The sequence below is a fragment of the Topomyia yanbarensis genome, chromosome 2 (assembly GCF_030247195.1).
Source record: "Topomyia yanbarensis strain Yona2022 chromosome 2, ASM3024719v1, whole genome shotgun sequence".
NCBI lineage: Eukaryota > Metazoa > Arthropoda > Insecta > Diptera > Culicidae > Topomyia > Topomyia yanbarensis.
In genome coordinates this window covers 450,358,678-450,384,762 of record NC_080671.1, presented here as the reverse complement: position 1 = coordinate 450,384,762, position 26,085 = coordinate 450,358,678, and the positions used below count along the sequence as shown (strand labels likewise).

At 39.5% G+C, this 26,085-nt stretch overlaps 3 protein-coding genes across 3 annotated transcripts; all 3 read left to right on the top strand.

Moving 5' to 3' along the window:
- Positions 1 to 1,654: 1,654 nt before the first annotated feature.
- Positions 1,655 to 3,513, top strand: LOC131681108 (uncharacterized). Its single transcript, XM_058961819.1, has 3 exons — positions 1,655 to 1,721; positions 2,908 to 2,990; positions 3,052 to 3,513. Exons 1-3 carry the CDS (start codon positions 1,655 to 1,657, stop codon positions 3,511 to 3,513), a joined length of 612 nt encoding a protein of 203 aa, XP_058817802.1.
- Positions 3,514 to 12,361: 8,848 nt separating this feature from the next.
- On the top strand, positions 12,362 to 13,039 carry LOC131681107 (uncharacterized). The gene is made up of 2 exons (XM_058961818.1): positions 12,362 to 12,631; positions 12,695 to 13,039. The coding sequence occupies exons 1-2, from the start codon at positions 12,419 to 12,421 to the stop codon at positions 13,037 to 13,039; spliced, it is 558 nt and encodes a 185-aa protein (XP_058817801.1). The 5' UTR covers positions 12,362 to 12,418.
- Positions 13,040 to 23,734: 10,695 nt separating this feature from the next.
- Positions 23,735 to 25,442, top strand: LOC131681106 (uncharacterized). The gene is made up of 4 exons (XM_058961817.1): positions 23,735 to 23,800; positions 23,861 to 24,302; positions 25,188 to 25,227; positions 25,304 to 25,442. The coding sequence occupies exons 1-4, from the start codon at positions 23,735 to 23,737 to the stop codon at positions 25,440 to 25,442; spliced, it is 687 nt and encodes a 228-aa protein (XP_058817800.1).
- The last annotated feature ends 643 nt before the right edge of the window (positions 25,443 to 26,085 follow it).

Here is a 26,085-nt window from a genome sequence, read left to right as displayed (position 1 = left end):
TAAAAACCTAGATAATAACATACATGCGCTGAAAACAGTGAAATTCTCCTGTTTGAGCGCAACGAAAACACGAATCGAGTGGCCCTATTGTTGCACTACCATTTGACTCAATGCGTTAAATAAAGATGGCAGACACTGCTCTAACCAACGGCTTCAAATGAATAGCGTGATAATAGAAACATAGTGATAATAGACTCATCACCCTAGTTGATGACGGGAAAATTTCACGATGATGTGCAGAGTTGCATGAAATTCAAAATGATTAGGCATATCTTCTAAATACCACAAGCCGTGAATAATGTACTAGGAATCATGAATCAGTTCACTAACCCATGAATAATTTTATATGATTTTTTGAACTATTTCACGAGCACGACTGATCAGTCGTGACTATTAGGCTGTCTGCAGACGAGGAAACAGGCAACACGCCACAAAAATATTCACTATGGATTTTGTTCTTACTATTTTAACACGACAACGGAAACAGCGTGTGAATAGCTACAGCGAAATCCGTAGTGAATATGTGTGTGTGTCCTGTGGCCTCATTTGCGGACAAGGAATCTAGGAATCATATTAGGAATAATGACTCAGATCACGAATGGATGAATAATATGTTATACTTTTGTGAACTATTTCACGAGCACGAATGTGAGCTTAGAAATCTTGAGTTAGATCACAAGAATTGAAAGGATTCATGAATAACATTTCGAGATTAGTGAGATAGTTCACGAGAAAATATCCAGACTATTTCGATTTTGTGAACTAATTCACAACCGCGAAAACCAATGATGCAATAAATCATGTTACTAAATTTTAAAATAAAATCACGAATCAACTTTGGTTTACGCTTAGTGTTCATAAAGTTGAAAACTAATTCACGCAAAGAATACAACGAGGTTGTGCTGCTCCGTTTAAAAACGTAAAGATGAGGTAAATAGCCCACCGATGGGGGTTTGTCGATATCTGCCGCTATCTCGGCTACAATTGAGAAGGTATTTCATAATCTTCTAGAAAGGAAGTGTACTGTCTCTTAAGTTTCGAGGATCTATCTAATCGTTACCGTAAATCAAGGAATCGCTATCGCGAATTTCTGCTATGGTTTTGGAACTGATCTTTCGTATCATTGATAGGAAGGCATAAGACAAATCTGCCCTCCGGAATACATTTGTGATTGGCACGAAAATGATTCATGAAGGTCTCGTCCGAAGATGTTTTTTCCGGAAATGTCCCAGGATTCGATCTTCCTAAAAACGTTGTACTATCTCGTTGAGATTCTCTTCAGTGGTGATATAAAAAGGTTGGAACAGGGCCGCTTAAAATTGAGCCAAATTGGGTTTCTTGGAGTAGTTTCGAATTCTTCATGCGACGTGACTTCAACACGTGAAAGAAGACTATCACCTCGTATCTACTCGATTAAATACATTAAAATTCGAGATTATCATCTGCACAGTCTTCAGTAATGCAAGATTGGTACATCCACTTTCTTCAAGAGAAGATTACTTATTATCCTGGGAACGATGAAGAATTCGAGACACGTCGTAAACTCACTTACATGAGATTTGATTTTCGTATGAATCTTCGGTCCTACCTTCATGTGGAATTCATTTAAACTGCTAATTGAGACGTTAGTGAATCAATGTTCACGTCAATACCAATGTTACAAAAAGCGGAAAAGCGAGCAACTCCATCGAAAGAGCTGTTAATCTGCTCTGTAGTACCAGGTAAGATGCGCCAACGCATGACAGGCGATCAACCAGATGATGTAGTATAAAGAGCACCAAAGGTCATTTCTTCGACTACAGCATAATCAGCGTACACCGCTCTCATCATGCTAGACCTGAAGTCGATAAGTGGCGCAGCTGGATGCGTCAGGAAGATATGTATAAGCTGGTGATACAACCGGACAGTCTGCACACTGTTTCGTACAAAAATGATCAACGATGCGTGAACTTCGGAGCCTCGTGAAGAATGATAATCCGAAGACCTTTTGCTCGTAGGGCACTTTAGTTATATGAGGTTTTCCTATAACACTTTGGCGTTGTCTTCAAATACGGTCCCACAAACCTAGCCCAAAATCTGTACTCAATATAAAAAACTCCCTACATATAAAATAAACCAAATTGCAAGAACTTACACGATTGTGAATAATATCTCAAATCGTTGATAGTATAACCAGCAGGAATGCGAATCTGCCAACCCTTCCAACATCAGCTTCTTTCCATCCTGACGCGACTCACTGAAGCACCATGATTGCAGCACAGCAATCAAGCACTACAAAGGCAAGGACACAATCACTTTCTCCGGCCTTCTTCGAACCAGTTGTCAGTTATTTGTGGGGATGGACACTGCCATGCAGCACCATGCAACAGCAAACCAAGTCGTAAGTCGATGGAGCGGACTGAAGTGGAGAGAATTTATACGATACGCAAACTTTTCACATATCTTCCGAAACCGCAGCCACCTCTCTGTTGTGTGATGGTTGTTTACGGAAGCACTATTGTTACTCCTGTTGCCATGTGCCAAAGCAGGGCCTCTTCCTTGCGATTTGCATACCGAACGCATCCGCAGGATTCTGTTCGTTTTCGTCTTATGCGCCGGAAAATAAATCGTGTTTTCCCCTTCCCTTTAAGATGCTTGGTTAAAGAAGAGTTTCCTTAAGTGGCGGTTTCATTCCAGAGCTTCAACAAATCAATGATGGTTTCCGAATGAGACTGATTTATCTGTGCCACTTCAAATAACTGCAATACTTGTCGTGTCGGTGGAACCTGGCTTGTTCTGTTTTCCCCGTTTATAGCATCTCGCGTGTAGTGTGTAATCATCAATCTACGAATGGTAGTGGGAAAAATAAACTTTGCCGTGTAACCGAAAATCATTTCCATCTATATATCGGGCATTGTCATTTTCCAGAACTGACACAGTCGATCATGTTTTCGGTAAAAGCAGTCGCAGTAATTGCTGCCATTCTTCTTCATGAAATTCCACAAGTGCAGGTGAAAGATTTAAATATGTAGCAAGTAACGTATCGCTTATTTTAAACCATTTTCTCAAAAGCCCTACGAAATCACACTGGACTCATTCGCACCGACCAAGAGTATCGGTCAGCCACTGGTCAACTACGGAACGCTGCGCCTCTCCAAGAAAGGTCGAAACAATTACGATTTATCAGGAAATTTCACTATGCTTCGGAACTTGGGCAGACAGTTTCGGGCCACATTTGAATTTGGACGAATTTCGGGCGATTCGTTTTTGCCACCGGTGAAAATGGAACAGGAATTCTGTCAGCTGTACGATTCGGATACACACATGCTGGAGGCGTTTCGCAATGTGTCCAACTTCCCGCCGAAAGGAACCTGCCCGCTGCTGAAGGGACCGTACTACATCGACGGGTACGGAGTCAATGAACGTCATTTTCCGCCGGCTACTCTGCCGGGTGCTTATTTGATGAAGTTTGTAATTGCTGAAAATGGCAAAAACGTGGCCGGTTTTTCGTTACATGCGACGCTAACATCTTAAGCAGGGATTGGTAGTGGTGGGTGTAGTTTTGCTATATTTACTTATTTGTCATGACTTAATAAAGTTTTGATGTTTCGAAATAGCAAGTTTCAAATGAGTTGATCGCAAAGTGAACTCCCGTGTGTGTGATGTGCCGGAGACAGAACTTGGACGAGCCTTCAGGGTCCCTAGAAATAAAACGTCTGGCAAGAGAATTTCTTCGAATGGTTCAGCTCAGAGTCGAAAAATGTTTTTTTTTCATTTACCGAAAATCAGGCGAAAACGACGCGACAGCGACGCTACTTTCTAAAGCAATTTTATTATTTCCTACGCATACTCGTTTTCGCTTTGAGATTGAGAGCGACATTAGTCCCTTCGATATTGAACGTAGTGCTGGGCGAACGAAAATACACTATCGACGATATTTACTTGTCGTTGTTCGATTTCGTGGAATTAGAAGCTAGCGATGATATTGGACGACTGAAGCACTATTGGTGTGCATATTTCCCGTTGTTGCCGCGTTCTGGTTGAGTTATATGATGCACCTTGCTATAATTTCATTTAATGAAAATTAAAATGAGGATCAAAATTGCTGATTTAAAATTAAAAGGAGATTGAATTTTCGTATTGTCTTAGGAAAACGAAAGTCGCTGCTTCTGCTACTAGCTTTGATAGAATCGCAAGAAGAAGCCGGCTGTGTCTTTTTTGTTTTGCTTTGTATGTTCAGTTCAGTTTACTGAAACCAGCTTCATAGACCAATCGCTCAACTACACGCATCGGATTCGAATGCTAACCGCACATCGAAGATTTTAATTAATGGCTTCAATTCATGTGGAATGATGGTGATTAATGAAAGTAACAATGGCGGTGGTCTCGCCTCTGTGTGTGAGTTTCTCTGTCAAAGCAGCCGTTATATTCCCCACGATCGTCTGGCAGCCTGTGGACGACCTTCAATTGTTCATCTTTTCCGACCCTGCCAGTCAGAACCGCACTGGCGTCAGGTGAGCCCAATCACACGTACGTGCGAACTGTTCAGATTCGCCTACGACCTGGTTACACCGGTTTTAAGGATTCCTGGATATATCGGTAGACTGGAAAACGACGAAACAGATCCCAGGGAATGCCCCGGTTGCCGCTTGCTCTCATGGATTTCTCGTACAGTTGGCCAGTACAGATGATATTCTGTACGGGCCCACCGTACTTCAATTTCGGATTCACTATTGGTCACTTGCTAAGAATCTGGCCGCTGAAGGCATCTTGGCATATAATCCTGCTCGAAACGTTGTCTTTCCCAACGGTTACTAAACTAATTTTGGACATCTAAAATTAGTGAAATGACACGATTAGGGTCGTTTGCTGCCATCCTTACTGAAAAAATTGTTCAGAGATCCTTCGCCCTACCATAGGGACCAGGACAATAAGGTGAGCCAAAAACACGAAAATCAGAAAATCCAAGGTTCACAGGTGTTTTGGACGTGTATCGTAAATTTGGTGGACTTTCGCTAAGGTTTAGAAGTCGCCCCAACCTTTCCTTTTTTTTTTTTTTTTTGAAAATCTACAAAATTTTGAGAGAATTCTCATGAAAATCGAGCCACTTTACACACATGGGTTTTTAGTTATAGGGTTCAAAAAGTGGCATTAGTTACAGTGTATATGAGAATTTGTTGTGTGATTGCACTCTTCAACCCGTAACTCCAGAACCGGAAGTCTGATCAATGAAAAAATCAATGGCGACTGATGGGAAGGTTTCATTTGAGACTAAGTTTGTACAAATCTCAATATCACAAGCACTCGAAAAAGATCATGAATCTTCTACTTGGGATCATGAATTAGTTCACTAATATATATAAAACATTTTATGATTTTATGATGATTGGACTATTGCACGGGCTTTTATGGTCTTGAGTGACTTATACTAAGAATCGTGAGCCAGCTCACGTTTCCATGAAGAAAATTTCATGATTTTCCACGAGCATGAACTGTGAGTTGTGACTGATTTATAATAAATCATGAACCAGTTCACGTATACATGAATTATATTCTATGATTTTTTAACTTTTTTACGAGAACGTATATGAAATTGTGTATATTGTGAACTAGTTCACGATGATTAAAAAGATTCATAATATTCCGAGTTTCGTGAAATATTTCAGGAGGAAATATGTTTTGGGGAGTTTTTTGTAGGTCATTTAATGGAGTTGTTCTCCGACAAACTTGTGTGTGAAGAAAGTGCAAAATCAATCGATAAAATTTGTGTGAAGTACTTTGTTTTTCGCACTATGTGAGTGCTAATTGCTAATCAGAATATCATTCGGATAAGTATTATCATACAAACTATAATTGTTCTGTGATTTCGAGACTTCAGTTCGTTAGAACGGCCGGCTGTATAGGCTTGCCCGCAGTGAGGTGTTGTAGTTTTTTGTTTTGTTGTGTTTCGCTTTAATTTGTCTACAATGAGCGCCCTGTGTGCAAAGTGTACGGGAACGGTGAGTCTCATCGAAGGTCTTGTGTTGTGCTTTTTCTGCGGCTATAAATATCATCAAAAATGTTCCAAGTTAACAAAAGCCATGGTAAATTGGGTGACTGATAAGGCCAGGCTTTGCTACAAGTGTGCGAAGTCTTTATCAGGCCAGTATTCTGGTGTGCAGGATGTCAATTCGATAATCATTAAGAAATGAGTTGGATAAGAAGATGGAACAATTTGCTTCCATTTCTAAACCTCTCACTGATGCCCGAAAACGCATCGTTGATATAGAAATGTGTGGGTTACGTTGTTTTGAAGGAAAAGCTATATCTGCAAAAGTATTCAGTCCGTTTTTTTAGATTACTGGTTTTGTAATTCTAAGGATTTCGAAAGAACTGACGTAGAAATATTCAGCCGTGATAGATATCTAGTAAATTCGTCCCAATAAGCTTTGAATTACAATATTCTGTTTAAAGCCAATATCGTTACTGTCGACAAACCTTTTATGATGGATACATGCCCGCTTTTAAAGTTGAGATCGACGGTGTAGTCACCAATTCTAGATTGTCGTGCGTGGATCTCCTGAAGAGATGGGGTTAGTTGTTTCAAGAACTCCAGTTGGTCCAGTGAGCAAATATTTTGAATGGCAGAACGGGAAAAATGGTGTGTCCACATTACCATGCCAGATAGAAACAGTATCCGATACACTTAAAGTGTTCCTTTAAAAAATGATGATATTTCATATGAAGACTCAAATTTTTCTTTTGAGAAGCCTTCAAATATATAATATATAAGTTGTGATTAGACCAGTTCCACAGCAAATGTCACTCAGCGAGCTACAACGAGAGCTATGGAAGAAAAAAACGAGGTTGGAGAAAATCGTGATATCGTTATCTGGAGAAATTTCACCGTCGAAGATCACACCGCCGGCGTGGCTGACAGCTAAATGGATCGCGCAAATGGGCATCGGTATCGGGTGAAATACCGCCGCCGAGGAGTTCTCAGTACCAGCAAGCAGATAAATAGGAACGAGTAGCGCCGAGAAAGATAAGAAACTCTGCGAAGGTGCTTATAAAGAGATATAAATCATTATGGTTGACACCTTCGGATCGGTTTGTGCCTCGCCAGGTGGCAGCAGACCAGGACAGCTAAATTAAACCGTGAAGGTTGGACAGCAAGCAAAGAATAGCAGCTATGGATGAAAACATGAACGATTAACACAAACAGAACAGAAATAGTAAGAGCACAATACCTACCGAAGTAGTACCTAGTACCAGTTACCCCAGATGGATGAGGATTGCGAGATACAAGAGGTTTAGGTTTAGTCGGTGAGTTAAGCCCAAACCCAACAAACCAATCCGAATCTACTACAAGTCAGTAGACAGCGGTGCCTGTTGATGATTCCTTCTCGTTGACAAACATTTACTCAATCTGTTGAGCTGAGACGATTGATACACAAGACGCAGCCCTCCAGGATTAGGATAAAATTATCAATGTTTAAGGATTTCAACACTTTTCTACTAAAAGAAACGTAAAAAAATCCAAATTTCTGCGCACGAGTGGCGGTCACGGCTGTCACATGTTAATGGCGAAATGTAAAATTGAATTTAAAACTAAGTAAGCCCTTACGTATAAATGGTTTTTGCGATCTTCGTCGCAAGCAGTTGACTCTCGTGGAGCTCCCTTAGAGTCGGTATATTTTTATCATTTTCGGCACAGTTTACTGCCTCTCGGTTATCGAAAGTGTGAATAACGGTGCAATTTAACGATTATACAGCGTGAATTGGCTTATAAACGCATTTTTCGGCATATTTTCGACTGGCTCGAGTGGTGACAGTTTGTGAAAATCGAATTCCGGTAAATGAAAAAAAATTCCCGATGCAAGAACAATAAAAGTGCACAGAAAACATCTAGAAACACAGTGTACATTCTAAAAATAGTGAAAACTGATTTTTCAGAGAAAAAAATTCGATCCAAAAAGTGAGAAAATACGGCAATAAGAAAAATTGGCGTATTCAAATAATTGCCGTTTCACCGGCGACTAGCGACTACCAGGTGTCGCTCCAAAATTCTTCGCCCGAAAAATAGGTGACAAACCAGCTCAACTATTTTCGTGCACATCCCTTGTCACCTATTTTTGTTGGATGTTTCGTCGGCGGTGCTATCTTTGAAAATGAGCCGACTTGGATATTCAACTGTTTTTTAGCTTTCTTATTTTATTGCAAATGAGTAGAGGTTTTGCTTCTTTTATATTCGGGATTGTAGATATTTTGTCGCATGTAAATTTTGGGTGTTCGTTGACGAGATGGCACTGTAAGGGAACACGTATCCGCAGGTCGGCCAACTTTTCTTTGGACTGAGCAAATTAATTTCTATGTTTGTTTAGGGTTTGTTTTACCAACGGGGGCACTGATCCACAGAGCATTCAATGTGCACATGGCCTTATTTGAGTGGAATGACGACTTCAATCATGTATAAGATTTGAGAATTGACCGGTTGGCAATTACCTTCAGTTATGTCTGCACGAAGAATAAGTGTTTTGCTGTCATGTTCATTCATTAGCTTTCAATTCTATCTCATGCCTCCGTGCGAGTCTAGGTCTATTGATGACATTTGGTTCTTAGACCGACGACGACTTTGTGCTATCAGCCTTCTACTGATAGTGGCGGAATGAGAGGGTGGGATCTAGCCGAGATGACAATACTGTAAAAATGAATAGTTGTTCGGAGGTCGGCTCCAATAGGACTTTGATTTGACTGGTATCGATGATCGCAGGTCAATACGTACTGAAAATTCTGTTTTGATGAATCTAATTTCAAGTTCCGTTTTTGGTAACCAGCTCGTGCATCAGGTTGACGATTCTCTGTATTCCCCTTCAATGTTCAATATAACCGTTCGTATATGTGTATTTCGCAAACAATCAGATATGGAAAATAGGAAATACTTTCGTTGATTTATAACATGTCGAGCTATTATAACTCTGTCTGTATAACGTGTTATCACTCGGTAGTTTGCAGCCCAAAAATATAGTAGAGAAGGAATAGCGAAATTTGTCTAAATACTGTCGCAATAAATAGTGATCCGGCCAATTACGCAGATAAGATTAGCTTTTTTAGGCAACATTTTCATGTTCGGCTGTGTGGAGTTGAAATTGCATTTGTTTAAAAAAAACACGATACCCTCGGTAGCGGGCTACCCAGAGTTTAAAAAGAACCAAAAGCTAAAAAAAACTAAATTAAAAAATATAAGCAATGCTCCTTATAGCGAGCTATCCGGAGTTCAAGTTGCTTATTTTGATAATCGTATTAATCAACAAATGATAAATTTCCCAAATTCTCGGCAGCCGGCTGCCCTGAGCAATTATTACATAATAACGCTATTGGCACACTTACTAACAACTCTCCCCTTCCCGTGATACATGTGGAGATGCAGAGGATTCCTTGGTCTCTAGTAGCAACATGTATCGGACTAACATTCCTTCCTTTCCCAGAAGATCTGCATTCGGACGTGGCCGGCGTCGGTATTGATCAGCATGCAGGGATCAATATAGATTGTACAATGTGGCTCATCATGTTATTCCCAAGCATGTTGTTTCAATGAACATTTTGCAACCTAATTTGGTTCTGGTCAATAACGGAGTAGCAACTACGGGCGATCTCTTTTGCTTATGCTTATGCTTATAGTTCAGGAGCAAATATGTTTTGATTTATTGAACTAATTCACAACCACGAAAACCAGATCATGTTCAAGATGTAATAAATCATGAATCAGTTCACGTCGCATACTCGACTTTGAATAATGTTCGTATGAATCAGATCACCGAAATAAACCTTTGGTTTTGTGAATAATGTTCAGAAAGTTGTGAACACGTGCAGAAAACCGATTTGGTAATGGCTGAAGCTCAAAAAAAATACATCTCGACTAATGAAATCGTTATGCAGGTGTTACTGAAGAAAAATTGAACATAATTACAAAACACATGAGTTTCGTTCATGGTTCTGTTTTCGTAACTTAAAAACGTGATTGTTCCATAATTAATGGCACTTTATTCATGATTTTGGGACCAGTGTTTTTCCGTGTAGATATTCTGTTTATCCCCTAGAGATTTATTTATTCTGCATCCGCGTGTTCCTTGCTGCGGCAAAATGACGGTTTGTTTAATTGTCTTTTTTGTGCTACTTGTTGATGGGCTCCGTTCATTGCTATAATTCTTAAGAGAAGTCGCGGCTAGCTCAGAAAAAAATAAAGCGAACTGAGCTATGCACATTTTGAAAATAATAATATTCTGCATGTTCTACTATTTAATCTTTCCACTAGTAAGAAGAAGATATATTCAATTCCCTCTGTGCTAGGTTAAGTTTGTTTAAAATGTCTTTCGAAGCTGAACGTCAAAATGACTCGAATCTATAAACATAAGCGTCAGAACTTATTTTAGAACCACTCATGTATGAGAGGCGAAATAGAAAGCACTTCAAGTGTATTATGCGTGTCTCATGGTTAGCCTCCGTAAATTGTGGTTTTGAATTTAATATTTATTTCTATTCAAATATCTAAATCATTTTTTAAGCAGGATTACCATATTTGGCTATCGCATTTTTTTTCAATTACGGAACCAATTCTTATCCTGCCATAAAAAGATCCTCTCTAGAGCTAGCAAGAATATATTTTGTTCATTACCGATAGTACTATGCATTTTCAATGTTTGTAAATTTGCAAAAATATCTAAACAACGATGTTCAAAAAATCTGACAAAAGCAGCCATAACTGGCACTTTGAAATATCCAGTTGTACAATATGGTAGCAACTCAAACGGTTGGATATTTGCACGTTAGCCAACGAATTTTTGGTAAATATTTTCAAACAATACCGACGCTCTGGAACACAGCATCTAGTCAATAATATTTTTTATCTTGTGAGATATATCCATATTATATTCAATTATAATAGGACGTCTGAAATTCTATTTTCTTATCTTGGAATCTGGAATACTCATATCCCTCATCCCACACGAGATTCTATGAAAAATCGTATATATCTTTTGTCGTGACTACGACCAACCTTTCAACATGCATGATCTACGCGAATTATTTCACACACATTACTGAAGAGTTTGTTTTCATCCAGCTGTCAATAGCGGTTGTTCAGGTTCCATCACGAAAATGACCTGACCCAAATTGTTTTTCTTCACCTATCAGAACATTATGACAGGCGGAGGAAAACAAATCGTCGTTCACACTAATACTGATACAGATTGGAAAGTACTCTATAGGGGCCCATTTTCAAAGTTTTGGAAGAAACTGTGTGAGTTTTTAACGTTAGTAATGATCATTATACTGACCGGAAATACGAAATGGTTACACTAATCAGTCGGAAAATTTTGCACCAATTTTATGTTAAATTTTGAAGTATCATGACGTCTAGAAACAACGTGAAATTTTTTCTCCTGGAAAATTTTCGGGGGCAAGGTGGAAATCCAAAATATCCCGGACAAGTAAGCTTAATAACCTTTAAGTTGAACACTACACACTTTTTTCTGCCGAATCTCAGATTTTTTTGCATCTTTTACCGAGATCTCAACAGCTGAGATCTCAGTAAACAATTTTTTAGCTGAGATCTCAGTAAAAGTGACGTTTGATAACTGAGACTCGGAAAATATTTCACCGAAAATCAGCGAACAAATCTCACTTTACTGAGATATCAGTTACTAAATTTGCTGACTACACGGCTGTTGGGAAATTGCCGAACCGAATTGAGTGTGTAGTATGTATTATCCGTAGGACTCAAGACATTGCAATTGATTTGATTAAATTCAGCAAGAGCCCTGTTTCCAGGGACAATCACAGTTAACAGTGAAAAGTAAAATGTTGATATATTGAAAACTATTCAATTTTATCAATTTAGTCTGTCTGCAACTACCTTTGCCAAGCAATTTGACTACTGTTTTGGACTGTATTGTAAATATTCTTGGACAATTGTTTTCAGCATTGCTTGGTAAAAATTGGCGTGCTTCCAGCACTGCCAGAGAAGCACATAGTTTCATCAAAATAGGTTTTTCGTGTTTCTCAACGCCAACAGTCTTAAGGAAAATTTGTTTTAGAACCCTGCATGTATTAGAAAAAAGTTGGCATGAAAGCGTCAAAATGAAATTTTTCAACTTGAAACATTTTATTTATGTAAAACTTTGGGGGATCCGTGAACACCATCACAGATCAGACAATTGTGGCAGGAAATATGAATAAAAAAAATTAAATCCCTTCAGCGTGGATCACAAAACCTGTTCAAATCTTTTATTGAGGTGAGAAAAACATGTAGCTACATCGGTACGTGTGTACCAGATGGTGTCCAGATAGCCTGACACATTTAGCTCGTATTTTCCACTATATCATACTGTACGCTAGCATTCCTATCATTAGTTTGGCTTTGCCATTCGTGAACCAACGGCACCTGCCCCTCGGGTGTAACATGAAACTATCGCATCTGATTAGTTGGTCGGTAATACTGACATTTAACAGTGGTCATCCACTGCCTAAAATGAGCGCCCGTCTGGACGGATTCGAATCCGTAAACGGGAGTTTCACCGATTTTACAAAGATGCGAGTAAGAAGATTTAACCAAACCCACACAGTGCTCAACGGCACTTTCGAAGTTCTGAGGAATTTGGGAGAGACGTTGGAGGTAACGGTCAATTTATTACCAGAAGTGATCAAATCAAATAAAATTTCTTTATATATCTTTCAGTCTGGTGTTATCTGTGACCGAAGCGCTATGAGAAGTAACCTATTGCAAAGGACACCCTTCAAGTTGCCCTTCACACCCTTCTGTGATCACATGAAAACTAGATATCGCTACTTTCAACGGATGTACAGTAACTACACCAATATGCCTCCGGTACCCCCGGAAGGGCTGTGTCCATTTCCGAAGGGTTCTTACTGGATTAAAGATCTGCTGGTCAATAACTCGATGGTTCCGAGGATGATACCCGAGGGTTTTTGGCGGTGCTATTTAATGATACGCGACAGTACTATTGGACTGATCACGGATTGCGTGCAGGTGTTTTTTACCCTTACCAACGAGTTGCATTAGTTTACACAAGTTCATACATAAGAGTGCTAGTTTTGGTCCGTTTGATGTATTTGGCAGTACAGTAATAAAAAAAAAATTGAATTATTTCGCAAGCTAAATCTTAATTATGCCTCAAAAATTGATTACTTATTTTTGAAATTACGCATTAAGCATTATGAATCATAAGCTGACATTTTTGAATGTCGTTTAAATTCTATGATACTAATCGCAAATTTTGACTCTAGTCACGGTATTCGTTGAATCGAAATTGTTTTTCATCATTTGACGCTCCGGTAAATGTTTTTCCTTGTTTCTTGAACGTACGGGTCACCAGTATGAACACGCTGTCATTTCAATTACATTACTTGCTGATGTGGCTGATTATAGCTCTTGAGGCGCTGTATGCTGCTGTTTCAGTTGTTGCCATAATGATCTGAACAGCAGTCACAAGTTTGGCAACGGTTTGTAGATCAGATGATCTTATTGAAGACATTTTCATTTGAATTTTATAGCCGTATAGGATGAATAACCGATTGTGATGCATACTACGCGATGTATACTCCGCGTTAGATGTGTTGTCTGATGACAGCCTGGTTTGGGTAATTTTCGTTCTGTGCATTAGACCGGCAACAATTTTGACATTTTTTTCGGAATATTGCTAATTTAAATGGTTATTGGATGCAAAGATCACATGCAAAATATGAGCTTTATCGGATAGCTCTAGTTCACCCACAAGAGGTTTTAAATTTCTATGGTAATATATGTGGAAGCTCGGAAATAAAAACTTAAAATTAAATAAAAAATCCATAGTAACTCTGTATACCTCAAAACTTTTGGTCGAATATCTTATTTTATAACGAACAACTTTGTTGAAGGTTGCATATTGATTGGAAGTTCTCCAACAAAGTTATTTAACTTTGAAAACCAACCAATTTTTTGAAATTGGCGATCCTATGCATGTACGAGAAAGAGATGCAACACATTATTTTATATGAGAATATCTTTTTACTGCAAAATCGGATCAATTTTCAGTCTGTTGATCCTTGCACCTTAAGCTATATATCTGCAGATTGTGGGATGCACAAGATGATCCTGGCATTTTTTAATTAATTTATTGTTTCTTTTGCCTATTTTTCATACATTTTCACATACAAACTTGAAAATTATTGTGGGTGAACTAGAGTTTTCAGAAAAGCTCATATTTTACAAATAGTATGTGCAGCCATCAACCGTTTGATTTAACAGTGTTCCGAAAAAAAAGTCAAAATTGTTGCCGGTCTACTGTGTATGCTGTATGGTGTTGTTAGGTAGGAAGGAATACCTCTTACGACTCGTATCTTTACCAGAAAAATGCCTCTCATTTGTTTGATTTTAATACCACCATATCCAGTTATATGTTAGCTATTAGGAATTTTTAATAATTTAGAAGTTGGATAGTATGTTATTTTTATATAATCTGGACGGTATCTACCGAAGATCGGAACAAAATAAATAAATAAATAGTTTTTCGTGGGCCTCGACTTTGTGATTGTTATGGTTTTTGAGCCACGGTGGTGGAAACCGAAAGTCAGGTAAAAGAATCGTGTCCGATTCACTAACAAAATAACGTATAAACTCTTGATCGATTCAGTGACTCATTTGGGAAGATTAAAGAAATATCTGATTGATTTTGATTTGAAGTAGATTTTTTGACTCCATGCATACAAATAAGCGCTCGTGTGCATATCGCGCTTATATATTTTTATGTGATTTGTGTCCACAGTAAGAGGCCTAGATCAATGTCCTTCATTAGTTCGGCGGTGCGCATTCATACATTTATTACAGTTGAGCTTCCTGTGATCGTTTTAGCTCTACTTATGCGGAACAAGGCATTATAATTCGGATTATTTCCGACGACATGTTCGAAAACAAGTCCGGCATTACACAAGGTAGTAGTCTTGAACCATTGCTATTCAATTTGTATTTCAAAGATATTGCCGTGCTATGCCGATCCTTTGAAAACATATATGACGGTAAAAAACCAACCGACTATCAAAAGATATTAAATGTTTTTGTGACATAGTGTGAAATAAACCGTATATCCCTCAACATCTATAAATGTGTAGTGATAAGATTCTATCGATGGCCAGAGCCACGACTATTGTATCGGGAAATCTACGATTGGACGTGCAAATCACATCATCAACATGGGGTGCTATTGGAAACCAACAAACTTTCAATGCAGTGGCGTAGCCAGGGGGGGGGGGTTTGGGGGTTAAAACCCCCCCAAACCAAAATTAATTGCATTGAAAAAAAAAAATTGATACTGACGAATTTAATTTAATATTCCACAAAATATTTTTGGAAAAATACTCTCTGATCACTACATTGATAACTGTGTTTAAAGCGTCACTTTCAAACTTTTGGAAAATTGTGGGAAGGGGATCTTGTAACTTATTTCTTAGCCAAAATCCCATAGTTGTCAAATTACTTCAATGTAAAATAAAATAACTGTCTGAATTATAATGAGCTCATTTTTGGAAAGATGCTTCAAAATATAGATTAGAGACAATTTTTCGAATGGGAATCTAAATTTGAATAGGTTGATTGCATATAAAACATAAGCTTATTTACCGAAAACTTGCATACATTTCAAATAACATTTCAGAAACAATGAATGGCGTACTAAAATTTTGTGTGCTACGTACTGCAAGTTGTGAGGTTGACTAATAAAGAAAAGTAAAATTAATGCTCGATAGATTTTTAACGGTCACGATCACATTCATTCGAAACTGCCAAATTTCGATGTTAAGTAACATTGAAGAATTTCAAAACGTAAAACTGTTCTTCTGCTGATAGAATAATTTTGACGGTTAATCCTCCTAGAAGTAATTATAGAGAAGAATTACTCTTCAAGCAAATTTGGGTGCAGACTTAATGTCTCCAGCAAAGTTTTCGAAAGTGCTATTTCAAACAACTTTGTCAAAGACATAAATATCCCACATATTCAGAGTATCGAAATATAGTAGTAGAAAACCGTTACAATAAGCTATGCTGAAATTACTGTATTTGATAAATCTCTTCTGCGGTAATTAAATAATAAATTCACATTGCGTTCAAGAGGTGCCTTTGAAGCTTACAAAAAAAATAAGGGAACTGGATTTAAAACAAATAATTCCCAGATATTAAAAGGACTCAAAAACACAAAGAGTGATTCCATTTTCAGGAGCTAGCATCAATTCGGCGCTAGCTTAGTCCGCCCACCAAGTTAGTGTCGGATTCTGATGAGATGAAGTCGAAACGTAAGTTTCAGTTCCATCCATCCATAATTTAGTTATAGGTTTTGTGTTCTCAACTCGCAATGATTGTTTGAAACAATTTTATCCCTAGCGCAGAAAAAAATAGTTTTCACCTAAATTTTTCTTCACTAAGGAGAAATATAGCATGCCCAGTCCATTTAAATCCCTATATGTTAAATTCATGTAGCCTTCACATTTTCAACAAAATTGTTTGAAATGACATTATCAAAAACTTTGCTGAAGGCACCATGTCTCTTAATATCTTTGAAAAATTAATTCACCATAATTACCTCTATGAGAATTAATCACTAAAATTTCTATATCAAAGCAGGCGCTGTTTTATGTTGATAACTTCCCGAAGTTGTCAAACCTTCAAAGTCAAGGATTATTATATTAGGTGATCTTGAACGTTGAAATCTTTTTAGATCATTTATCCCACTTTAAAAGATCGCAATTTTTGACTTCATTGACATATTATACAAGAAAATAATCTATAGAGGTTTGAAAACTGTTCCATGTTGATCCTTCTTGTTTGTAGACTGGAATGACGTCTGTTAGACTGCTTATGTTTTTGAGTTTTCAATAATTTATCAAATCATATTAAATTTTAAGATTTTTTCAAAAAATTTGCGATTTTCATCAAAAGCCCCTCCAAACCAAATTTCTGGCTACGCCACTGTTTCAATGCTCACCGTATGGATATCATCTATCGTGTGATTTGTCAACTTAGATTCATCAAGAGAATTCACTGCCATCCGCCGTTTTTTATTTTTTATTTCAATTTTGGAATCTTCGTTCGCTGTCTGGAGTCCGTATCACACTACGTAGATTGTGAGAAGTGAACGTGTACAAAAACAATTTGTCGATTCGGCCTACGTTTGCTTTCTTGAAGGGATGCTAAAAACCTTTTGCCCTATAATGATCGGTGTCATCTGCTAGAGGTCGAGTGGCTAAAGCAACGCCGTAAAGATCAATAAGCTGTGCTCACTTTAAAGAAGATATATAAAGAAATCGGTGGTGCGTCTATCTCCCTTAAATGCTACTCACCGATTCCAGCGGCGTACATTCGACTGTTCCTGACAGCTCCATTTAACCGTTCTCTTTTTGGTTTCCATGTACCAATTTCAGTCATTATTCGTGAATTTAGTGGTGGGTGCAATCAATTTGATTATGTTCAGAAGCGATCCGAAGATACTAACAAACGTTTATTTGCATTCAGTGTCGGATCCTGGGGGTCCGGACCCCCCTCCCGAAAATTTTTAAGTTCTTGAGAAATGTTTAAATGGTTTCTAGTTTTTTTTCGTTCTAAATTCAAAATCATTCCAAACCATATTCGACCACCAAAACTGATTTTAATTAAATGAGGGTATTACATATTACGTATTGTACAATGAACATTTCAAAATCGAAATTTCGGACCCGCTCCGAATTTTTTTTCTGGATCCGCCCATGTTCACATTTAAGTTTTGCGGGCTCTTACCATTACTTCTAATTTTTTTTAGGACTATAATTTGTCAGATGAATGAAAAAGTAAATAAACACGTTTTGATTCCTATTCAATGATTCAATGAAGACCATTCTAAATCTGAAACTGCAGTCACCGGCTCTGACGGCTCTTGAATCCCAAGATATTTGCAACACTGAACTGCATTGAATATCCTGAGTTGCTTATTAAACATCTTGTGTTAGTGAGTGATATTCCATTGTTTGGGTTTTGTACACCCGGAAGAATGCTGAACGTTCTGCAGGTGCTACAATAGCAGGGATTAAACTTCCGACCCGGAAGGATTTAGAATTTTTATTTAAATAGTGCGCAAATATATCAACACCCCGAGGAAATATTAAGATAACAGAATGACAACACCTTCGAGAAGAAATTGTTATTCAAATACAGCTTAAACTATAGCTCTTTACCACACTGGGTTAGGGACAACAGCATATCCTTGAGTTTCATCTCTCTATACATAGGTTCATCTATGTATGGAGAACCAAATATCTGAATACGCAATTGCGTTACTGCAGGACTGTTACATATCAAATGATATGAAGTTCCGTAATCGGATTCACAAAGATCACACAAATAATACTCAGCATGCTGAATAGTATTCATGCAATAATTGAGTTTGCAATGTTCAGTCAGTGGCCCTGATTGGAATACTGTAATTGTGCTTGGAAAAATGCAACAAACTCTTCAACATTTTCGAACTCACATCCGACAGAAAAGTTTTTGTTTGAACGAAAGTTTGCAAGCTACGGCAATGGTTGGCATGTTCGAATGCAGGTCTACAGCGAATCTTGTGCTTCATCCAACTTATCGACAGTGGTAGAACTGGTTGGTTCTCCTGAACGGAACTCGCAGAAGGGAGTTATTACGTAGAGCTTGAAGATCCAGACGTCCGAGGATTGTAGGGCAATCCACTCTGGCAGAGAGTAAGTCCGAGACGAACAGGGCTCGAGAGCAGTCCCTCCGAATGCTGAGTGTATCGAGGTGTATAAGCTGGCAACGGTTTTCATAGCTCGGCAGCTGAAATCTGTTTCGCCATGGGAGATGACGAAGGGCGAAGCGTATGAACCTGCGTTGGACAGCCTCGATTCTGTCAATCCCATTCTGGTAGTACGGATTCCAAACAGCTGAACAATATTCTAACGTTGAGCGGACCAACGCGCAGTAAAGCGATTTAAGACAATATACGTCCCTGAAGTTTTTCGCTATTCGGAAGATGAACCCAAGCTGTCGTGATGCCTTATCCACGATGTATGACGTATGTGGTTTGAATGTTAATGCCGAATCCATGATGACTCCGAGATCTTTGATGTGAGAGTGTCTTGGAATGCTCGAGCCGAAGAAATGGTAGTTAAACTGAGTCGGATGGCGTTTCCGCGTGAACGTAACGATTGAGCATTTGCTCGGGTTTAAAACCATCCTGTTTAGATCACACCACGTACTAAAGCTGTCCAGTTCCCTCTGAAGAAGCTCGGCATCGGTTTTATCCCGTATTTGTTGAAAAATTTTCATGTCGTCGGCGAAAGAAAGGCGGGGTCCTTGTAATGTGAAATTGACGTCATTAAAGTAGAGGAGGAATATTACTGGACCGAGATGGCTTCCTTGTGGTATGCCGGATGTAGCGAAGAATGGTGCAGATAGACAGTCCTTAATGCTGATTTGGAGTTGCCTTCCATCGAGGTAGGAACGAAACCAGCGCAGAAGTTGTCCATGAATGCCGAGTTTGTCCAGCTTCGCTATTGCGATATCATGGTTGATTTTGTCGAAGGCCGCAGATAGATCCATATAAATAGCATCGGTTTGCAATCCGTCAGCGAATCCATCCATTACATATGTTGTGAACGAGAGCAGGTTTGTCGTTGTCGATCGTTTAGGCATGAAACCGTGTTGGTCATCTGCAATGTAGTGTTTGCAGTGAAAGAAAATAGGATCTAACACAACCAGCTCGAACAGTTTTGATACAGCACTTAAACACGAGATTCCCCGATAATTATCAATGTTCGATTTGTTTCCTTTTTTATGAGCTGGAAACATGTGCGCTGCTTTCCAGCAGGAAGGGAATGTACCAGTAGTGAGTGATAGCTCGAAGACTCGCCGAAGTGGTTCAAGAAGCCCACTGATGCACTTTTTGACAAAAATCGAGGGAACACCATCTGGACCTGGGGAACAAGATGCTTTCAGTTTGGCATTTGCTGCAAGAATGGCAGCATTATCGACACAAATTCGGTTGATGGTTCGTCCTAGAGAAGGAGTTAAATTAGCGGCGGCAGCGACTTGTTGTGGTGGCAAGCGCTCGTTGGAAAAAACGCTTGAAAATTTGTCGGAGAACAGTTGGCAAATTTCCTTAGTGTCGGTGCCTAAAACTCCATTAAACGACATACAAGATGGCAAACCGGATTCCTTTCGCTGCTCGTTAACATACTTCCAGAACGACTTGGGCTTGGATTTCAGTTGACGCTCGACGTTTCGCTGGTGTCTAAAAAAGGCGCGTCTGCTTTGTTGTTTGTATTCGTGGTTGAGTTGAAAGTAGTGATTTCGTAATGCAAGTGTCTTATACTTCGAGAATTTTTTAAATGCAGCTCGTTTGGCAGATTTTAAACGTCTTAGGACGGTTGATTGCCAGGGAGGGTGTTCATCGGTACTAATTGTTCGTTTTGGTACATGGCGGTCGATAAGGTAGTTAAGAATACTAGAAAACGTCATCGCTGCTTCGCTCGCGTCGTCATTGTTAATATTTTCGTTCCAGTTTATATCCAACAGCGTGCTAACGATGGTGTCGAGGTCAGCGTTTTTAAAATCGTAGACGATAGAGCTTGAGACGTCTTCAAAATTCACTCCTAAGTTACCAGCGAATACAAGATGTAGTGGGGGATGATGACGCACCTGCTTGACTAAAGGAGTCGGTGCAGTGCAGCAGTACGGAGCGCAGTCCCGGGCACTTACAAAGCAGAGGTCCAATGTACGTCCACTCTCGTTGGTGACATTATTAATTTGCCGAAGAGTTGCGCTGCTGTAGTTGTCCAAAATACAACTGGCATTGTTAATAAGCGCAGATTTTTCGATATCCAATCGTAGAAAACCATTACTTGCTTGGCACCACGTCAAGCCAGGTAAGTTGAAGTCGCCCAGTATAACGATATCATCAGACGGGGCGGCGATCGAGGCGATAAAAGAAACGGAGGAAAGATGTACATCGATCAGGCTGGAATCACGAATTCTGTCAGGTGGAAAATACACAACACACAGGAACAGATTGCGATCGGCAAGTTTCACTGATATCCACACTTGCTCGGAGCTCGCCCACCGGTCATCGTTGATCACTCGGGCTTTTATACCACGGCGAACGGCGATAAGAACACCACCGCCTGATGTCTTGTGGCTGTTGAGGGCATTGCGGTCACAGCGGTAGACATCGAATGTTGAACCAAAGACCTGGCGAGACAGAGTACGGTTGTCGAGCCACGTCTCGGTCAAGGCGATAACGTCGTAACAGCGTCGTGTGCAGATCCATTGAATTTACTTGGGTTTGAGTCCCCAAGGTTTGCCGAAAGCCCGTCTATATTGGCTGAAGACCATACAAGCTTTCTTGAGTCTGAAATTGGTGTGAGTTGTCCGCTTAAGTTTTGAGTCAATTCCCCAACGTACTTAACTTGATCTGCGATAAATTTCAGAACCAAATAACTGCAACGGACGATCTCCGGTTGTAATCTTTCGTTGCGTGAAATGCACCATTGATGTTTTATTTGGATTAACTGATAGTTCAATATGAAGACACCATTGCTCAACAACACATAAGCCTTCCTAAATCAAATCAAAAAGTGTGTCAATGCAAATACCGGTGATCATTATATAATAATCATCGGCGAAACCATATATCGGAATCCCAAGCTCATTAAGTTTCCTCATCAAGCCATCGGCGACATGGTTCCATATAAGTGGTGACAGAACACCACCTTGAGGACATCCGCAAACACTCTGTTTCCTTATTTCTACTTGTCTTAACGATAAGCACTGATGTCGGCTGCTAAGTATTGCGTGTATCCACTTCGTGATGTGTGAAGGTACTCCATGACCTCATGCTGCTTTTAAAATGATTCGAAAGACACGTTGTTTAAAGCACCTTCAATGTCGAGAAAAAAGCCTAAACTTGATTGCTTTTGTGAAAAAGCTTTTTCAGTGCTGCAAACAGCATAACAGGTGGTAGTAGACTTCCCCCGCTGATACGCATATTGCATTGAATGCGAGTGTTCACCCAAGCTAATATATAGAATGTAGTGGCCGATTAAACGTTCCACTGATTTGAGCAGGAAGGAGGTCAGACTGATCAGTCTAAAGCTCTTTGCCTCCTCATAAGTGACGCGGCCACCTTTGGGAATAAATTTGACAGTTATTTCCCGTCACGCTAATGGCATGTATCCTGTTGCAAGACTACAAGTAAGAACTTTTTTTCAAAATATGCTTGAAGTCCTTATATCCTCTTTGTAGTAGAACTGGAATGATTCGATCTTTCCCCGGAGACTTATACGGAGTCCTTTTGTTCGATTCGGTTGTGCACAATTCCACGAGCAAATGCTCAAGAATTCGTACTACCTGTAATGAACTCAGGGGAAGGCGTTAGTGATGGCTCCGTACAACCTGGAAAGTGTGTGCCAAAAAGACAGTTGAGTACAATATCTTCGTCTGACGGGTATTCACCATTGCAGTTCTAATCGAACTGACATGAAAGTTTTTCGATTTCGAAAGTAACTTATTTAATCTAGTTAAGACTTATATTTGTATATTTGTGTTCCTCTTGAAGCACGCATAGTTCGAAGCGGACAAGCCTTTTGGTATGCTACTACTATAGGAGAGTTTGTTTTATCCATGACCTCATCCAAGTCTCGTGGAGATTCAATCGTCGGAAGATACCCCTAAAACCTAGTCGCCAAGCACTCTTCGTAGGGGTCCCAGTTCGTAGATTTGTGATTACGATGATCAGATAACGACGGTTGCAGCTCGTTTGGTACGAGCCAATTTGCCAACTTTAGTTAATACTGTCAGAGTAGAGAGTTACATCTAACACCACTTCTCTGCCAGTTCGTGCAAATGTTGGCCGATGTCCTACATTAAGTGTACCTAGATATGTGCTGCTTAGCTATTTCATCACTTTTTCACCTTCAAAAAATGTTTCACATCACGATTGCTCGGTCTTACGCGTGTAATCACCGTATTTGACCGGAGCACCACTTCTTGTTTCTGCAACCCACTCATCCAGACAGATTACTACTGCAAAAATTGTAGTAACAGTACCTTTTGTTCTTCTATCAAGGCACACAATGTAAAAGTAATTATTTTTGTCGTTCGCATCGTACTGGATTGGGCAGAAGCCCAAAAACACTGAGTTTCGTAACCATTTTCTTTGGTGGTTGGTAATAGCAATCTTCTTCAAACATCCACCAGGAAAAAAAAATTCCGATGAACACAACATAGACCCGTAAGAACAAGAACCAAATTATTCAGCCGTGCACAACATGGGCAGACCCCCATGTTACGGTGGACAACGCAGCTAAGAAATAGCAACTCAACATGCAGTTGCAAGCTGTGTCGGTACGACACGACGATCAGGCACTCATATTTTAGTATTTGTTTATTTTTACATATTGCAAAAATGTTAGAGATCCATGGCTCTGTTATGCTAAGGTATTGAACTGTTGGAAATAAACGAAAATATGAAAGATTTGAGGGCTGAGAAGAAATCAAACGTTTTATTTTGGAAGAACTGTAAAACTTAGCTTGTTCTGCTTTTTCATCTGAAACCTCTCGCATGTTGTATAATCTACAATCTCATTGGAAGTGTAAAAAATAACACGTTTGTCGTGTAAACTAAAATCTGTCGCATCTGTATATCGAGTTTTTAATACATGTGCTTACATCCTAGAACTGACATAGCCAAACATGTTTCCGCCGAAAGTAGTCGTAGTAATTGTAGTTTACCTATTTTATGGACTTCCACAAATGCAGGTATAACATCTTAATGAACGTTACATATATTTATTTTTAATTTTAATCTTTCCCCGAAAGTCCCACGAAATCACACTGGATTCGTTCACGCCGTTCAAGAGCGTAGGTCAGCCACTAGCCGACTACGGAACGGTGCGTCTCTCCAAGAAAGGCCGCAACAGTTATGACGTATCGGGGAATTTCACTTTGCTTAGGAATGTGGGCAGACAGTTTCGAACCTCTTTCGAATTCGGTCGACTTTCGGGAGACTCGGTTCTGCTACTGGTGAAGATGGAACGAGAATTCTGTGAGTTTTACACGCTGGATGCACGAACGTTGGAGGCGCTTCGCAACGTATCGAATTTTCCACCGAAAGGAACCTGCCCGTTTCCCAAGGGACGGTATCATATTGAGGGATTTGGAGTGAATGAGCATCATTTTCCGCCTGCCGATCTGCCTGGTGCTTATGCGATGAAGTTTATAGTTTCCGAAAACGGCAGAAACGTTGGTGGATTTTCGCTACGTGTGACAGTTACATTTTAACGAGTTAAAGGTGTTGTTTTGTTTTATTCATTTATCCATGAATTAATAAAGTTTTAAATAAATCGGCATGAAATTCGTCTCATCGAAATCCGAAACTAACTTAGGGTCAGGACTAAGCTAGCGTCGAAAACTGCTAGTCCTGCGTGATGTCCAACAAGAAAAGGAATTCTGATTAAGCTAATTTCTTGCGGGACATCACGCTGAACTATCCAGAAACACAAATACTGTTTTCGATTTTTGGAGTCAGCTTAGTCTTGTCACTAAGTTAGTGTCGGATTCTGATGAGACGAAATCGAAATGCAAATTACATAAATACTTTTGTCACCAGGATCTTTGCACCAATCCATTAATTGGCGCATTTATAGTAAGCGAAAGTTTTCGTTTTCGTTTCTATTTATAAGTCAATTTTATTAGTCCACAGAGATAAAGTTTCACCAGAACTTTTAACTCTTTCGAAACCAGAACAATCATAAATCAGCATTCCACCGTTCAGCATTAAGTAAAGTGTTCTGTTTCACCTAAATTTAATCTTCATAAATCTGCCCGAAAACCTATCCTGTCACACCTGCAGTACTTACCATACAATGAACAACGCCAAGAAGAAGAAGCGAGAACAGCTCCAACCAACCGACCCCCAACTCAATTGAGAATACATATTTATACAATTACCGGTTAATTAGAAAGAAAGTGTTTCTCCTGCAGCAGTCAGTGTCCTGCACGAGAGAACTCGCTCCCATCGCCCAGCTCTGCGCTTGCCACGTGTATGGAGAAACTGAAAGCCGTGGTGCGAGAAAACGAAGGAAAAAATCGCATAAATTAATTTACTGCTCATTCTCAATCCTCAACTCTTTCCACCCTCCCTTAGAAGAATCACCTGATGTGACTACCACCGATTCCGCAGGAAGGTACAACAGGATCCTGAAAAAGTGAATTAATTCCATTTTAATTTTTGAACCCTTTTCTTCGAATAACTACTCGTAGAAGAGCTTCCGCCACAGCTGACAAACAGTTTCTTAAGAGTATAGAACTGCGCCTGAAATGCCTGACCAAACGAACGGCCCAGCTCCTTTCGCCATCATCCGACAGTCGTTCGTTGGGTGAAGAATCGCCCCGCTCGTAGCACAATACATTATCCTATAATTCACAATTATCTCATTTCTCGAGGAGAAACTAATTGTGGTTTATGTGTGAATGACGTCCTCCACCGGCTGGTGTGCAAATCCGAATATTTCTGAACGGGGAAGGAACTGGTGGTTCACGGTGTAGACCTGGCGCAGGTAGCTTTATTAGAAGTGTTTTTATTTTCCGTAAAACGTGACCTCGGAGATCCCACATCCACCAACTCCTTGCCGAGAGGCCCCGCACCGAGCGAAACCGCGAAATTGCAATCACATTTTTATTTCCACCCAAATGGATAGGATGGCAAAACTCTTTACAGTTTTCGTGAAAGCCAAGTTTGCGGAAAGAAATGGTCGCCACTTCCGGTTGGCAGGTTGCGGCAGGTCGTAGGGTAGTTCCTACTGATTCTAGAAATTTTTTTTTAAATAAGCAATAACAGTCAATCATAAAAACTAGTTTCGATGAGGCACGAATCTATTCCGAAATAAAAAAACATTTTATTCATATGACCTAATATTCTTACTGTCCGAATCGTTCTTATTAGATTCAATTTGGCACGAGGATGTCAGAAAACCCGACAACCCCACCGGAGGTGCAGCGGATATACTTTACAATTTTATGGTGTAGATTTAGGTAAATAAATT

Excerpts from the sequence above, each read along its gene's own strand:
- LOC131681107 (XM_058961818.1), top strand. The coding sequence starts at position 12,419 with ATGAAACTATCGCATCTGATTAGTTGGTCGGTAATACTGACATTTAAC. Across the intron at positions 12,632-12,694 it reads ATTTGGGAGAGACGTTGGAG|TCTGGTGTTATCTGTGACCG; the intron begins GTAACGGTCAAT and ends TATATCTTTCAG.
- LOC131681108 (XM_058961819.1), top strand. The coding sequence starts at position 1,655 with ATGTTACAAAAAGCGGAAAAGCGAGCAACTCCATCGAAAGAGCTGTTA. Across the intron at positions 1,722-2,907 it reads AATCTGCTCTGTAGTACCAG|AACTGACACAGTCGATCATG; the intron begins GTAAGATGCGCC and ends GTCATTTTCCAG. Across the intron at positions 2,991-3,051 it reads ATGAAATTCCACAAGTGCAG|CCCTACGAAATCACACTGGA; the intron begins GTGAAAGATTTA and ends TTTTCTCAAAAG.
- LOC131681106 (XM_058961817.1), top strand. The coding sequence starts at position 23,735 with ATGTTTCCGCCGAAAGTAGTCGTAGTAATTGTAGTTTACCTATTTTAT. Across the intron at positions 23,801-23,860 it reads ATGGACTTCCACAAATGCAG|TCCCACGAAATCACACTGGA; the intron begins GTATAACATCTT and ends TTTCCCCGAAAG. Across the intron at positions 24,303-25,187 it reads CGTTGGTGGATTTTCGCTAC|AAGAATCACCTGATGTGACT; the intron begins GTGTGACAGTTA and ends ACCCTCCCTTAG.